Below are 15,957 nucleotides of genomic sequence, written 5' to 3' on the forward strand. Positions count from 1 at the left end.
TTCTTGTTCAGTGTCCCAGCTGGGTTGCACTGTTTGTTGAAATTGATGATGTTATCCTAAGGGGCATGCATTTATTGGTCATTGAAATGTTGATTTATTGGGAAATGATTAAATTGCGTCAAATGGAATTGGCTTAAATGAACAAATGGATTCTAACAAGAATGATTGAGGAATTTAATGCTGCCATTTTCTTTACGTGGGAGGATGGGAACGAATATTTCTACAGAACCTGAATTCCAGGATTTTAAACACCTATTTTGCCTTATTCACTGCAATCACCAATTATCATTATAGTCTTATGCATAAAGGTTGGTGGCGTAGATGACTTGGCAGAAACTAATCTGGCTCATATTGACACTTTAAATGGATACAAAGTGACCAGTGGGATCTGTTTAGCTGAAAATTGATTGAGCTTTTTCCATAGTTAGACATGTGCTTCTTCTATCACTATCAAAACTTCAATTTTGCTAATTAAATGTTCTAGGCATAACTAATTACTTCTGCTCATAAACATTTTGTGTTTCAGCCCCAAATTACCAAATTTTCGGTTGTAAATGATAATCATCAAGTGCCCAAGAATTTGAAGTGTGAAATTATTGTAAATGACTCTAACTACCAAGATTCTTCTTCTGCTGATTCTGTTGATTGCACGTGATTCAATGGTGTGTAGAAATAACCATTGGCTCGTAATTTTAAGTGTAAGATTGTGGTAATTTGATTTGATATATGAAGATGTATTCTGCCATATCTCTTATTATTTTCCAACAATTAAAATATTTTAGACGATGCAAATGCTGAAAATATAGAAAAATAATATTTTTCACAAAATAACCAAAAACTTTTTTTCTTGTTTGAGTATTGGGAGAGAAGTAATTCGAACTTGAATTTTTTGTAAGATCATTCGTATATTTATCATTAAACTATGTCTTAGCGTGGAAAGCAATAAAAAATCTTGATATTCCAACTTAGCTTTTTAACACTAATCATTCATTTCGGGAACTGATTGTAAAATTAAAACTTAATTAAAAGAAAGTAAACCCACTTACCAATATAAGGTAATCCTTTCAATCAAATCTTTTAATTTTATTTCCAGTTTTATCATTATCATAAGAATTACACTATTACAGAGACAGTAATTTTTGTCATTTATTTTGAAAACCTTCCAAGCACAATAAATAAATAAAAAAGAAATAAAATTATTATTACAATGCAATAATGAGTTAGGGTTTATTGTACGGAACAGAAAGGGCCATGAACCGTTGGGCCTGCTCTGTTTGTATGGAACGGCACATAGGGGTCTACGCACGTGGACAGGTACAATCACTTGTTCTTCTTCGTCGATCAGATAAATAGGAAAAATAAAAAGAGAAGAGAAGAAGCTATTTAACTATTCAGTAACATCATCAGGTACAGACAATTCCTCTATGTTAGAAAAGCTGTGTCCCTTCCCCAATCAATGTTAGAAAATCTCTTACAAAATCAACACCCCTGTCCTGTTTTTTTCTTTTCTCCCTCTTCCTCATCTGTCACACCGCCATGCACAGTTACTTATCTTCTTCCCCAAAACAAAAAATTTCCAGAACCCATCAAAATTTTAGGCTTACCCCTTAATTAATATGTCAAAAATTGTTTAAAATTGTAACTAAGTAAGAAAATATAAAATCAACCCACTAAACAAAAAGTGAAACCCTCCCTGTTCATCATATAAAGTCTTAATTTTTAGTTGTTTTGTGATAATGATGTCAGGTGTTAAAAAGCTAGCTTTTTTGGGTTCTGATCCATTTTGTATCAGCGATGGTTACTGAAAACTTACTGGTCTGTTAAGCAAAGGCTTACATGGCAGAGTAACTTCTGTCGACCTTTATTATCTATAAGTGGTATGATAAGTAAATTAAAGGCATTCACTTGTATGGATAACTCACAAATTGAGTATAGTATAATGAAAAAAGTGAAGAAAGAAAGAAAGAAACCCTAATCAATGTCACTTTCCTATTCACAAAACCCTATGATCTGCTGACTTCACCTTTGGTTATAGGTTATTATATATAGCTGTGTTTTTGTACTAGTGCTACTGCATGCTACCCCCTTCCCTATGTAGTTCTTGTTATTTCAACCTAATTGAACAACTGTTTTTTGCTTTCCAGACTTTCATTTTTAGGGTTTTGTGGGTCACATGATGTGGAATAGACCATGCAATATGTTTATTCATCTATCTATTTGGATGTCATCATCATGTATGCCATAAAATCATATATGTGTGCATGTTCATTTGCCATGCAAGTTATTCTGCGCTTACTGGTCTTTAATATAATTAAGTGCTGAAATAGGTGGTTTGATGCTCTTTTTCTCTTAAGTGAGATTGTAAATTCAATCTTCTTCTCTTCAGTGAGACAGTAAATTCAATCTTTTTCGATGAAGTAAATACTTATAGAAAATGTTTCTCTTAATACGTGGATCTAGCGCAAACTAAATTTAGTCATAACCCAATGAGTGAAGATACATTTGATTAATATTAATTAAGATTTAATTAAATCTTATATTAAATATATTTTTATTTACTCAACTAATTATGAAAAATTAGAAGATGGATTTTCAATTTTCTGATAATATGGAAGTGAAAAAATCATATAATATAAATAATGCCCCAATGCATAAATCACCTCTATATTTTATGTAAAAAATTTTGTGACACCCTTAATTTTTATATTAATCTATTAAATATTTTTATTTATAAAATTGTATCTATTGAATACTTCAAATTGCAAAATTATTATATTAAACACTCAAACTTATAAAATTATATCATTAAATATTTATTAGATAGTTGAAAAATGTGAGCATTATTCTTTTAAAAATGTGAGCATTAACTAAATATTCTGCACGGAAAAAACTAAATATTCTGCACGGAAAAGGTTACAATGTTACTAAAATTTATAACTTCTAGATACAATAGATCGCTTGCAAAGTTTGGAGTGTCATAAAATTTTTTGTGGTAAAGTACAGAGGTAAATATATGTATTTGGCTATAAAAAATATAAATTAAATTATTCAACAAAAGGGAAAATATTAAGAAATTATTTATGTTCATCAATGTATTTGTGCTGTGGGTTGTTAAATTTGAAATCCCCTGAAAAAAGCATTTATACCTGAGCAGAAATCTGTCCCTCAACATTAAGAAGTGGGTCTTAAAATGTCACACATCTCATAACTGTAACAACACTAAGTCTGTTCTTATAGGGCCTTAGAAAGACACTGACCCTTCTGCATGTCTACTAATTTCCTTTTCCCTTCTTTAAATTTCTTTTTCCATCAGCAGTATGTGTACCATCTGTTAGTTATTTATTAATATTTGTTAAGTTTTAATCTAAAAGTCTGAAATTGCAAGTGCATTATGTAAGATAGAATTATGGTTAATTGGAGAGTCAACCAAACAAGGCCTTAAAGAAGAGGTCCAAAAGTCAGGAAACAGAGTCACATCTCACATGGTTTGGGTAGGGAGAATTGATTATTGTTGTAGTTGTGGCTTGAGACAGAGTTAACCGACTTCCATGCTTCACATCCAACATTATATATAGAGAGGAGAGGGAGAGAGAACCGAATTAAAGCATGCATATGATGTTTTCTTGTTTGTATCTATAGGAGAGGGATAGCCTCTCTCTCTATTTTACTGCTAACTGCTTAGTATTAGAATTGTCATGTAGTGAGTTATGGGGGTACCCTATAGCAACAGAAGGCACCACCCTTCCATATGGTTCCAAGGGAACAGCTCCAACAGAATCTTAAGGATCAGCCCTACTATTTATACTGTGGGCCACCTCTCTTTCATTTCATCACTCACACACCTTACTTTGTGTTCTGTCACCTCTTTTTCTCCTTCATGCAATTGTGGTTCCCCTCCTTGGAAGGTATATATTTATTTATTTCTTTATTTTAACCAAATGAAATTTATGGTAATTAAAACTTTCAAAATTTTTTTTAATCTATATCAACTACAATTTTGATGTTATCTTAAATTCGAGTTTTTTTTATTTGGATTGCAGTTGATTTAATCTATCTTGATATTCTTTCATTTTTAACTTTGTATGTATTTTATTTTAAATTCTATAGATTAATCTGAAAGGGAGAGTATAGTTGCTAGTCCGAGTTAAAATAATTCGTTTATATCCAATGGTCGTTGAAATTAATTTTCTAATAATATTATATAATTCAAATTCGAGGTTTTTTTCATCTAAATACAATAGAATATGTTAATGAGGTTGTGATCAGATTAGTCTTTTCACTAATTTACGAAATTTTTTCATCTAAATACTATAGAGTATGTTAATGAGGTGGTGATTAGATTAGTCTTTTCATTAATTTACGAAATTAGAGGTCTTGAATTTGAGTTTGAATTTTCAAAGCTTTCTTATTTTTTAAAATTAGTTTGGAATGGAATTATTTGATTTCACTGTAAATTTTAAAAAACAATAATTTTATAAGGTCAAATCCACACAGATTCCAAATTGATTTTTATTTCAATTTGAAACCAAACATTGACCACAGCCCTAAATTATAACAGTAATATGGGTCATTCCAAAAGCATGTTCCTTTCATTGATGTTAAATCTAACAAACTAAAGCACATGAGCTTGGAGTGTTAAGGGAACACATCCCCTTCTTAGACATGGAACCTCCTACCTGTTTCCAATATTTTTGCTTCTTGGTTCTTTATTTCAACATCTTTTCATCTAAAGTCTCACATCATCATGTGGCCACCTTCTCTATTTCATGTTGTGTCCACTAACACCCCCCCTCTTGGCCCTATTGTGCTTATTTATTTGGTCATACCCATGTTTGGATTTTGCTCCAATCACACTTTTTTTTGGATCATTTGTATAGAAAAACTTGATACCCTTTTCTGAACTTAATCCCAAAACTAACTTTTAGGATCATGTTATGGAAAACAAACTAGGGTTTTTATTTAGTTCATTAAGGGATTGTTTGACAAAATTAGTTGTTTTTATAATTGTTAATTATTTTAGTGGTATTTAGATGTTAGTTGTTTGAATAGTTTTTCGCAAAATGCTACAAGTTAAACACAATATAAGTTAATTTTTTATAAAACATTATTCTAACTTCTAAAGATTAGTTCAAATGCTATATTATCGAACATTGTAAAAAATAGCAAATGATGTTTTGAAAAACTACTTAAAAAGTTGCTGCGTAAGAAAATTTAATTATATTCTGAAAGATACGGTTCAAAGACACAATCTTACAGCCAAAAAGGATTCTAACATTATTGAGTTAAAGTTTATAGCTAGTGGATTAAGCTAAGCTACAATTATTAACATCTCTAACAAGTAATTAATGACAATACGAAAATTGCAATTAATTAAGCAAATCCAAAATGCCAAACCCTTGTCGTCTCATTCATTACTTGAAGATATATAACTAGCTAGCAACTCTTTCTGGTTTTGCATCTAAAATCCAAATAGCCAGGTTGGGTTCTAGCAGACGCGTGAAAATGAGATGCTCTAGTGAGAGCGTGGGCTAAGATAAATGGAAAGGACAGGAGAGAGAAAGGGGCATCCTAAGTTCGAATAAGGCAGTCAGTAATAATAATTGAAGATAGATAAGAGTAATCCATGCAAACAAACACTGAGCTCATGACAAAAGGGTTACACGTGCAAAGAACTAGCCACACGTGGGAATAGAAGCAAGCAGATATCAGAGACCCCAGCTGCAGAAGCCAGAACAATTATAATAAGAAGATGAAGCAGAAGAGGAAAGCACATAGTTTTTACTATCTGGGCAAGGTTTGATTGAGAAGATATGAATGATGGGGAGTAAATATTTTTATTTTTATTTTACACTATTTTTAAGATTTTTTAATTATTTTAAGCTGTCAATCGAGCACAGGCATTTCCTTACACTTTGTGTCTGAAAAGTTAGAGACCAGATGACTTATTGTCTTTTCTTTGAAAATGTATACAAATATATAATGGTCCCTTTGGAGGTTAAAAAGTCTCTTCTTTATTAACATAATGCAACATGGGTTTTTATCCTATCTGTTCAATTTTTTTGGAAGCTTTCAAATTAAATATTTGTATAACAATATGAATTGGTACATTTAAGAATTAACCTAATCCTATTACGATTTCATCAACTCAAATCAATTATATTTATTTTTTTTATCAGCAATAATTTTTATTATTGTTATTATAATAACAATAATCAAAATTATCTTTAGCCAAGAAAACTTTAATAAATTCACTTCTTACTCAATTTCTTCATAAACTGAGATTTAAAATTTGAAGTCCTCATTTTTAAGTGACTGCACCGGCCGAGTATATCATACTAGTGGTACTTTAATCTTATTGCACCCTCTATTTTTATTTTGACCTATTAAATATTTTAACTTATAAAATTACATATATTAAACATTTCAATTCGTAAAATTATTTTATTAAATACTTCAACTTGTAAAATTTAATCAATTAAATCTCAATTAAAAAGTTAAAAAAATATGAAAAATTATTATTTCAAAAACTATGTTAATTACATATTAAACAAATATTTTACATTTAAAGAATAAAAATCTTAACAATTTATTATTGTTCATATGAAAAAATGTGTAATGTTTACCAAAATATGCAGGTTGAAGTGTTCAGTATCATTTGCGAAATTCAAATTTCAACTAATTTCATAAAATTGTAAAGTTGAAATGTGAATTTAGGTGTTAGAACGGAATTTTACCATATCAACAATCATGGCTGAAACGTGAAAATACGTGAGGCAAGCATAAAATAGAATTAACCGAATCCTAAGTAATCAAGAAAAATACATTAATGGGTAGTCTTGAAATCAACATATGTCATGTTGCAAGTTCCCAGAGCAAGAAGGGTGTATTTGCAGCTGAAGTCGGGTCAGGATGACATCAAAATTATATAGATAGTGATCCAATTAATCTTTAATACTATTATAAAGCAAAGATACGTAAGTCATAAATGAAATTTGGTAAGAGAAGCAAATGCCAAAAGACACAGTTGGAAGGGGAAGTGGATGAACATGAATGACACAGAATAGAAACTTATGCTTTGGGTGTGGGTAGGACCCCCCAAAGTAACTGCAAATGGTGAGTTTTTCAATTATTTACAGTCGTTTAGTTTGGTCTCTTTCCGATACAAAGTCAGGCCTTTTCAAAGTTTTTGACCAAACCCAACCCCTCTCTATTTAATTACGATCTGTAAATTATTATGTACACATAGTACATTCCTGTTCCACTGTGACCATATTAAAAGAAACGTCCCTCAATTGGGTTTTTCACTGTTTGTGAAACACTGTAAAAAAAAAAAAAGGGTTAAAAAGAACGAACATAGCAATTTCATTTTATATTTTATGTATGCTTTTGGGTTTGCGTTTTAGGAGATGGAAAAGTGCAGTCTCAGGACATTCCTTACATGGAAATGTGCTCTTGCTTTTAACTGGTCTAATTAGGGTTTATTTTTAGAATGTGAAGAATAATATTTATATAAAAATATCTCTCATTGACTTATCATATCAATCCCTTTAATCATAATCAAAGTTTTTTGAGCCACTCTGTACCAGAAAAAATAAAGTTTTTTTGAGTCTTTCACTCCAATTCTCATTTTTTAAACCTAAAAAATGATAATTCTATCTTTCACTTGCTAGGTCCCAGTCCAGGTGATTAGGTGAAAAGGAAATTAGAATTGTTCAAGCTCATAACCAAACACATGTACTAAAATCATAACCATATCTTATAATAACGATGAAACAAAGTATAGTATTGTATGTGATGGAACAGGACCACATAAATGAAAAAAAAAAAAAAAAGTACATTTATGAGTTTCTTCAAATTTTGCATGTATTACACAGGAGTAGTATAAATTGAAAACCCTTTTTTTTTTTTTTTTCAATGTAGTAGTAAGTAACCAAAGGGATTGAACAGACTCCATGAAAGTGACACAGAGAAAGAAGCAACAGGTCTTCTTTTGGGCTGTTATAACTAGTTTGTGGAAGAAGGGACACATGAAATATATATAGATTCAAGTAACAAGGAGTTGTGTGCTTGCTTGGTTGCTGGGTCAACTTCAGGTGGTTAACTTGAATCTCAGTTTTTTTTTTTTTTTCTTCCGGATTAAATAAAACTAGAAAATAACGTTTAATTTGGATTTTAAAATTGATAAAAATTTAAATTTTCTAAAAATTATTTTTATTTTATCTTTTTTTTTTCCTTCTCATTTTTAAATAAATCATAGTGATTTTTTGAGTTATGGAAGCAGTAATATTAATATCAATATAGAAAAAAAATTAAAATTAATTAGGGCTAGACATAGGCTATTTAGTGGCGGTTGAGAGGGGAGGATATAATGCAAAGCTCAAAATATATACTTGTGGCCCATGAAAAGAAAGGGTGTAGAAGCTCAACCTAGCAAAGTAGCAACACTTCAACATTTCAGTCTTTCTTGTCAATATCCAGAGAGACAGCCTAAGCACCTTTCTACAGTGTTTTGAGACTGTCTCTCACTTTCACACGTGTGATCGGTCTCTCTTTTAATACGTGCGATCATCTAAATATTATTAATAATTAGTTATTTTTATTTTTATATATATATGGATTAAAAATGGGTCAGTCAGCGTGGTTAACTACTTTGAACCTCTCTTCTTCTTTACTCTCTCTCTCTCTCTCTCTCTTGTATATGGAGTCAGTAGCTGGGTTATTAGGTGTCTGTTTAAAGCACTAATCTTTTTGCAGATTTTGCTGTTTTAAGTTTCTTTTCCCACTGCAAGAGGGATTTGTTTTTCTATCCTTTCTCTTCTTCAATTCATTATTATTATTTATTTCTCTTTGTTTCTTTGTTTTTTCTTTAAAAAAAAAAAAAAAAAAGGGTTTTGCTTCTCATATCTTTAAGTTGCAGAGAGTATGACTTTGTAACAGTTGTATAACAGCATCTGTCAGAGAGAAATGAAGGCATGGCTAGCAACAAGTGTGTTATATATGCACCATCAAATGCCATTTCTTGTTATTCTTCTTCATCTTCTCCTCCTTCTTCTTCCAGTTCTTCTGGTATGGTTCTTGCTGACATTGCTTCTCTCTCTCTCACTTGTAATCATGGAGGTGGAGGAGGAGTGACACAGCCCCCTGTCTCTTCTTCTTCCTCGTCTACACGCAGTGCTTGGGGTTTTCCTTTTATGGAGAGTAAAGGTTGTGATGATTTTAGTGATGGGTTTGGAGAGAATAATGATACAACTATTATAAACGATGACAATATCGACCCTAATAATGAAAATATGATCAGCGGCAAAGAAACAGATAGCAGTGGTCAGTCAAAGCTCTGTGCAAGAGGCCATTGGAGACCTGCAGAAGATACAAAGCTTAAAGAACTGGTTGCACTTTATGGCCCTCAAAACTGGAATCTTATAGCAGAGAAGTTAGAGGGTAGATCAGGTATACATAATTAATTATTAATTGTTCATTTTCCTCTTTTTTTTTCTCACTGTATATAGATGTGTATTATTTTTATTTTTATTTTTTTTAATATTGAAGGTAAGAGCTGTAGATTGAGATGGTTTAACCAGTTGGATCCAAGAATAAATAGAAGAGCATTTACAGAAGAAGAAGAAGAAAGACTAATGCAAGCTCATAGACTTTATGGAAACAAATGGGCAATGATAGCCAGACTTTTCCCTGGAAGAACTGATAATGCAGTGAAAAACCATTGGCATGTTATTATGGCTAGAAAATATAGGGAACAATCCACTGCTTACAGAAGAAGAAAGCTTAGCCAATCGGTCTACAGAAGAATAGAAGAAACTTCAACCACAACCACTACCACCACCACCACCACCTCCTTTATTTCAAGAAACCCAGAACCGCAACCGCCACAGCCATACTGTTTTACCAATATGTCTCCATATCCAATTGGAAATTTCAATGTTGCTGAACAAGCAGGGTCAAGCATACCTTTTGATTTTTTTTCTGGTATGGATATTATACTTTTTCAAAAAAATAATCTTTATATATATTTATATAGGTATATGTGTTTGGGTTTCTGTGCTGCTTCCTTATTGGTTTCTTTTATGGCAAACTAGTAATCTTTTTTTTCACTTTCTTGAGTTTAGAGTGTTGGTTGAAATTGTTGAATGAGTTGTATTTTTCACAGTTAGTGATTGTTCTGGTGCGTTTGCAGGTCCCAAGAGCAATGACATGATGGGTATGTTGAGGCAGAACAGATCTTGGGATAGGCCAAGTAATAATAATAATATCGAACCCCACAATAATGTTATTTCTCCTGGTTTCTTTACCCAACAACAAGACCCATACATAATGGCAATGCAACAGTCAAACTGCTACCAAAACCCTTATTGTTCTTTCTCATCAGATTCAACAACAGCTCAAGCTTCTTCTCCGTCACTGCCAGAGAGCCATTTTGAGACTATTCCACCACCATTCTTTGACTTTCTTGGAGTAGGAGCCACTTGACTCCTGTTACTGTTATTGTTATTATTATTGTATGTGAGGTGAAGAAAGGGGGCTGTAGTTTAGAGGTAAAAATTAGAACAGAAAGAAAAAAAAAATTGGATTTTTAGTTTAATTAGGTAAGGTCTGCATCAGTCTTCTTTATGTTATATATATATATATGTCTCACCACCAATTTCTTTTCTCCTTGTAAGTTTGCAGTAATCTCCTCCTTTTCTCTCACATAGATGAGACCTTGTCAATTGGGGAAACAAATAATTCCTACTATTAAATTTAATTTCTTTAATCAACTAGTATTCTTATTCAACTTTGCATTGATCACCTTCTGTACTTATAATAATTTCTCTTCAATAATTACAAATCCAAAGCAAAAGGGTTACTTGAAAGTTTTGATTTTATGTTTTACAAGACAGACACATGATACTTTTCATTGAATTACATTTTGAAATATCATCTAATAATGGTAATTACATATGGATCGAGAGAGAGAGAGAGAGAGAGAGAGAGAGAGATTATGGGTAAAAGAACAAAATTAAAACCCATAAATTAAGGCAAACATTCATTCTAAATGGTAAGGTCTTGTGTGATATAGATCAGTTCTAGCTAGAGTTGATAATGAAGATGATATAATAAAGAATTATAAATACTAAAAAAACAAGAGACACTGAAACTTTCATTTACTTAAATTACAAAAAGAAAGAAAAAACATCCTTTTCTCATGGGCCTGCAAAAATCAGGCACCAATTGAGCAAAGGAAAAAACGAACAGGATCCCAAAAATCGTAAGTTTCCAAATGCAAAAAGGCATTGATGAAGGGAACTGTTGGAACAGCCTCATCTCATCAAGAGAATCTTCTGTGAGCTACTCACATGGCGATGGAGTGTAGCTGTTTGTTTGGAATTGTCTTTAAATATTATCTTCACTACGGTTTCTAAATTTCCTCTGTTTGGTTATCTCTCTGCTCCTTACAAATTACAATACAAGAAATAAACGTACACTCTTTGCTGCTTCTGCTGCTGCTGACATTATCCACGCTCTACTGTTCTCTTCCGCCTACACGCCAGCAACGTTCACTTCTCTCTCCTTTTTTTTTTTTTTTTTTTTTTTAAATTTTATATTATTATAACATACATTTTGAAAATTACTTTACTATTATAATTATTATTTTTTTTTTCAAAGATAAGATTTTACTTTGTCTTGTTAATTACTCCGCGATTAAAAAAATAATTAATTTTCTTAAATTATAATAAAATATTACTTGTAACAACTAATTCTTCCGTTAACAAAATATCATTAAGGTTGTATGACAATCGTTTAAGCTTTTTCTTTAGTAATCGGCCCTTGTTTTAAGCAAAAAATAAACAAAAGTGATTGGATAAACATAAATGCGGTTTTATTTCATTGGACTAAAAATAATAAATTGTACTTTGCAAGTATCGCGTGTTAATAATTAAATATTACCAATTCTGCTTATAAATTCCAGCCCAAGAGAGCCCAGGGAGCCTGCACAAGTAATAAAATCGTTTCCAAAATTGGGCTTATCTTGGCCCAATGAGTCCATTACGGAACCATTTAAAACCCAAATTACTTGAACTTGAATGATACGCAAATTTGAGCGTTTAGAACAGAAGTAGGAGCAACTGCTGATCTCTTTGAACTAATTCTCCTGAAATTAAATTCAATTCTTCAAATTTTTTAATGGGTAGTTTTTTTTTTTCCAAAAATTACACTTGTGAAATTGAAGTGAGCTAATTTTATGTTTAATAAATATAAAATTTCTATAATGACTTTGATATTCGACCCTTTCAAGTTTATAAAGTAAATTGCATTTACCTAATTAGGAAAAGACTTACTCGCATGCTTTTGTATGATTTTGAGCTCACTACATATCTAAGTCAATCAAAAAAATTTTTTTAATTCAAATGAGGTACTTTAGATTGAAAATAAAATAAAACAGCAATAATTTTTTTTAAAAATTCTTTTTTGATTGGTTTGACGTAAGATATAGACAAGTCATCCATAAGATATTAGCATATTCGATTTTCATAAAGTTAGGGGTTTAATCTGTAAAAAAAGCATTGACAAAGAAGAGTGACCACAAACCTCTAAACGAGAATAATCTCATGCAGAAGAAAAAATACCGAGATTTCTTTGGTAATAATAAAAAAAAAGGTATTATCACATTAACAATCTCACTCTAAAAATAAAAATAATTATAAAAAAATCTCGCCATAGAAATTCTTATAAAAGGGTGATGCATGAAGCATCCTTACATCTATGGACTCTGGAAAAAAGTGACATAGGCAACCTTCTTTCTGCTATTTGCAAAGAAGGTTTTTTTTTTTTTTTTTTTTTTTTTTCATTTTTTATTTTAATAGTATAATGTTTCTAATCCGTTAGAGTAAGTTTAATCATACTCGCATCATGTCAAGCTCATGAAAAGAAAGCGATTGCAACGAGAATATCATATAAAATAAAAAGCTAACAAAAACACTTTTCCATAAATCCAACAAACTCATTGAAATCAATCTTTCCATCTACATCCTTCTTAACTGCCTTTATCATCTCTTTGCACTTCTCCACTTGACAAAACCCATCATTGAAACCTAAAACACACAAAACCCTTTGCAAGTCTTGACCATCTATAAACCCATCTTTATTTTCATCAAAAATATCAAAAGCTTCTTTAATCTCCTGTAAGCTAGGCTCCTCCTCAAACAATCTTGAAACCTCACTTTCACCGTATCTTTCTTGAAGCTTGCCATCATTATCTAAGTCGCAAACTATTCCTAGTCTTTCCATCAAATTCTTGATATCTCCTCTACTAATCACTACCTTTTCTTGATGTTGTTGATGTTCTTTGGCTTTGTTAGAAGAAACCTTGTATTTTATGACACGGAAAAATTGAGCCAAGGGTTGGAAATAAAACAAGAACGCATCTAAGAAAATACCAAAAAGAGTATTCATGTCTAAATGGAGACTTTTAAGCCAACTTGAGATTGCATTTGCTATTACATTCTCCATTGGAGAGGTGAAGTGAAAATATGTATGGATATTTTTATACAACGAGTTAAAGGAAACCATAGCCTTTGTCCCCATTGGAGAGGTCAAGTCTCCTTAATTACTATATATGTATCTCTTTCTTTTATTTTTCTAGGAAGTTTTGTGCAAATTGAAAGGTTGTATTCCTACAAATTAATTGGACATTCAGCCAAGACTAATCGATCCTTAATAATTGTTTACTTAGAAATATAATAAATATATCACCGTCAAACATCTCTCAGTGTGTCCTTGAAGACACACCAACCAAGCCCACGTTATAAATTGAAAAAAATATAAATATTTTCATATTATATGTCCTAACTCCTAACAATAATACAATTTATGTCCATGGAAAACGAAGGGAGCCGCTCAATCTTTTTTCTTTTATCTATATATATAAAACGAAAGGAGCCGCTCAATCATGCAGGTACACGAGAGCATAACACCAAGCTAAAATCTAATTTTGGTTTAGAGCCTTATTTAAATTCTTAATTCATTGTATTACTCTCTCTATCCTAAAATATAAATCATTTAAGATTTTTGCATAAGAATTAAGAAAACAATTAATTATCCTAGATTAAAACAAATTCAAAGGTAATTTGATCAAATTATCTTTTATCTCAAAATTAATAATAGTTATTTGTGAAATTATTTATTGTAACTAATATAAACAAGAGTAATATTCAAAAAAATATCATTTATTACTCTTTAAAATACTTAAAACGATTTATATTTTAGTACAGAGAGAGTAATTAATTAGAATAATGGGGTAAATTAGAAGATGTTGAATGAGACTCACAATCACAGGTGATGATGAAATATTGGATGAAAGCCGACGCTGTATAAATTTGTAATAACTAATGTTTAAGGCGTGTCGTAAGCGTAACTCAAATTGTAAAATTTCCTACACAATTTTACGTCAACATCATGAAATATGCTAAACCAATGAAAATCAAGTGTCGACCAGATAGAAAGCAAAAACCATAATGAGAACTGTTGTTCACGGCAAGAAAGGAATTTAAAACTTTTACTTGAAAATGAACGTCACTTTCTTGCTGCATTCTCATTATTTGAGTTTTGCAATAGACTATAGTATTGAATATTGTCATCTAATCCAATAATATATCCCACGCATTTTCCAGGAAATTGTTCTGTTTCTGTACTACGCAATATTAATTTTAGCACCTGTTATGGGTTTCTTTCCGTGTGCTCACCACACACCTTCTTTTCTCTTACACGTGTTTTCACGTTTAGACCGAAAAATACTTAAATAAAAATTCTTTTATTAGTTTTTCAAAGACTCCTCATTTTCACTTTCGCTGATCTAATAGTCTGTTATTTTTTTAATAGAGTAAAGATATTAACAAAGTAAAATCTTCTTCCTTTATATATAATATTTTCTAGGTATAGACTGGTCTCATGCTCCATTATGGATGAAACCAATGAAAATAAAAATTTTTATTTTAGATTTATTTTCAAGAGGAAATTGCATATATACAACAATTTAATATTTAATAAAAAAATTGGCTGTAATCTTTTATTTGTTTTCTTTAAAACTTCATTTCTATTTTTTTATATTTCATTTTAATACGTGGTTCATTTTGAATAGAGATAAAGAAATACTTTAATTTTATCCAAAATTTATATGCAAAAATATTTTTAATATATTTTGGGAGTCCTACAATTTTATTTTCAGTGTCACATAATTAAAAAAAAAATGTTTTGGAATGTTGAAGTATAATTAAGATTCTCATTATGTAACTTACAGATTTTATTTCATCAAAAAAATATTTTATAGGCACTGAATTATAAAAAGATGAAACCACAAAATTTTTATTTTTTGAGGAGAAATAATAATAAACGTAATACATTTACGAGTTGTGTTTCAGTTGGTAACGCAAGTTGAGCATGCGGGAAGAGCTTTTGGGCACTGTGACTAAGCTCTGAGCTGGATTAGACGGCTCCTAATAATGAAGTCCGGGTCACGGTGATTTACACCAAAAAAAAAATTAATAGACTTAATATTTTACTAAACAAATATGCAAATGATAATGCATAGGGTAGTTGTGGCGACACATTAGTTTTATGAAGGTGTAATAATCAATAAAGTTCTTATTAATTCAATAAATGCCACAAATCTTATAGGATAAAATATAACATTAAATTCCTTTCAAAAAATATAAAATTTAAATTGATAATGAAATCAGAATTTACTGATTTTATAAGAAAGTAGAAAGACTCTAGGGTTTTTATTCTTTCATTGTTGGATTTTCTCTAAGGACTTTTACATCTTAAAATATTTTTATATATAAAAACATTAAGTCAATAGTCATCAAAACACAATATTATAAAAATTTACCAAATCTTAACCTAACTTTTGAGTTTTTAAAATATAAGAATTAATTAATTAATTATGTTAAACTCGAAGTCGTTTCT

The 15,957-nt window shown here is 30.6% G+C and overlaps 2 protein-coding genes across 2 annotated transcripts; one reads left to right on the plus strand and one right to left on the minus strand.

The window, feature by feature from the left end:
• Positions 1-8,632: 8,632 nt before the first annotated feature.
• LOC105630456 (transcription factor MYB105) lies at positions 8,633-10,786 on the plus strand. The gene is made up of 3 exons (XM_012212271.4): positions 8,633-9,447; positions 9,547-9,981; positions 10,190-10,786. The coding sequence occupies exons 1-3, from the start codon at positions 8,973-8,975 to the stop codon at positions 10,480-10,482; spliced, it is 1,203 nt and encodes a 400-aa protein (XP_012067661.1). The 5' UTR covers positions 8,633-8,972; the 3' UTR covers positions 10,483-10,786.
• Positions 10,787-12,741: 1,955 nt separating this feature from the next.
• Positions 12,742-13,667, minus strand: LOC105630949 (putative calcium-binding protein CML45). Its single transcript, XM_012212948.4, has one exon. It carries the CDS (start codon positions 13,576-13,578, stop codon positions 12,961-12,963), a length of 618 nt encoding a protein of 205 aa, XP_012068338.2. The 5' UTR covers positions 13,579-13,667; the 3' UTR covers positions 12,742-12,960.
• Positions 13,668-15,957: the final 2,290 nt, after the last annotated feature.

This window comes from Jatropha curcas, chromosome 5 (genome assembly GCF_041381405.1).
Source record: "Jatropha curcas cultivar XTBG-Jc1 chromosome 5, XTBG_Jcur_1.0, whole genome shotgun sequence".
Taxonomy (NCBI): Eukaryota; Viridiplantae; Streptophyta; class Magnoliopsida; order Malpighiales; family Euphorbiaceae; genus Jatropha; species Jatropha curcas.

Coding starts and splice junctions, on each gene's coding strand:
- LOC105630949 (XM_012212948.4), bottom strand. CDS start 13,578: ATGGGGACAAAGGCTATGGTTTCCTTTAACTCGTTGTATAAAAATATC.
- LOC105630456 (XM_012212271.4), top strand. CDS start 8,973: ATGGCTAGCAACAAGTGTGTTATATATGCACCATCAAATGCCATTTCT. Junction 9,448..9,546: donor GAAGTTAGAGGGTAGATCAG/GTATACATAATT, acceptor TTAATATTGAAG/GTAAGAGCTGTAGATTGAGA. Junction 9,982..10,189: donor ACCTTTTGATTTTTTTTCTG/GTATGGATATTA, acceptor GTGCGTTTGCAG/GTCCCAAGAGCAATGACATG.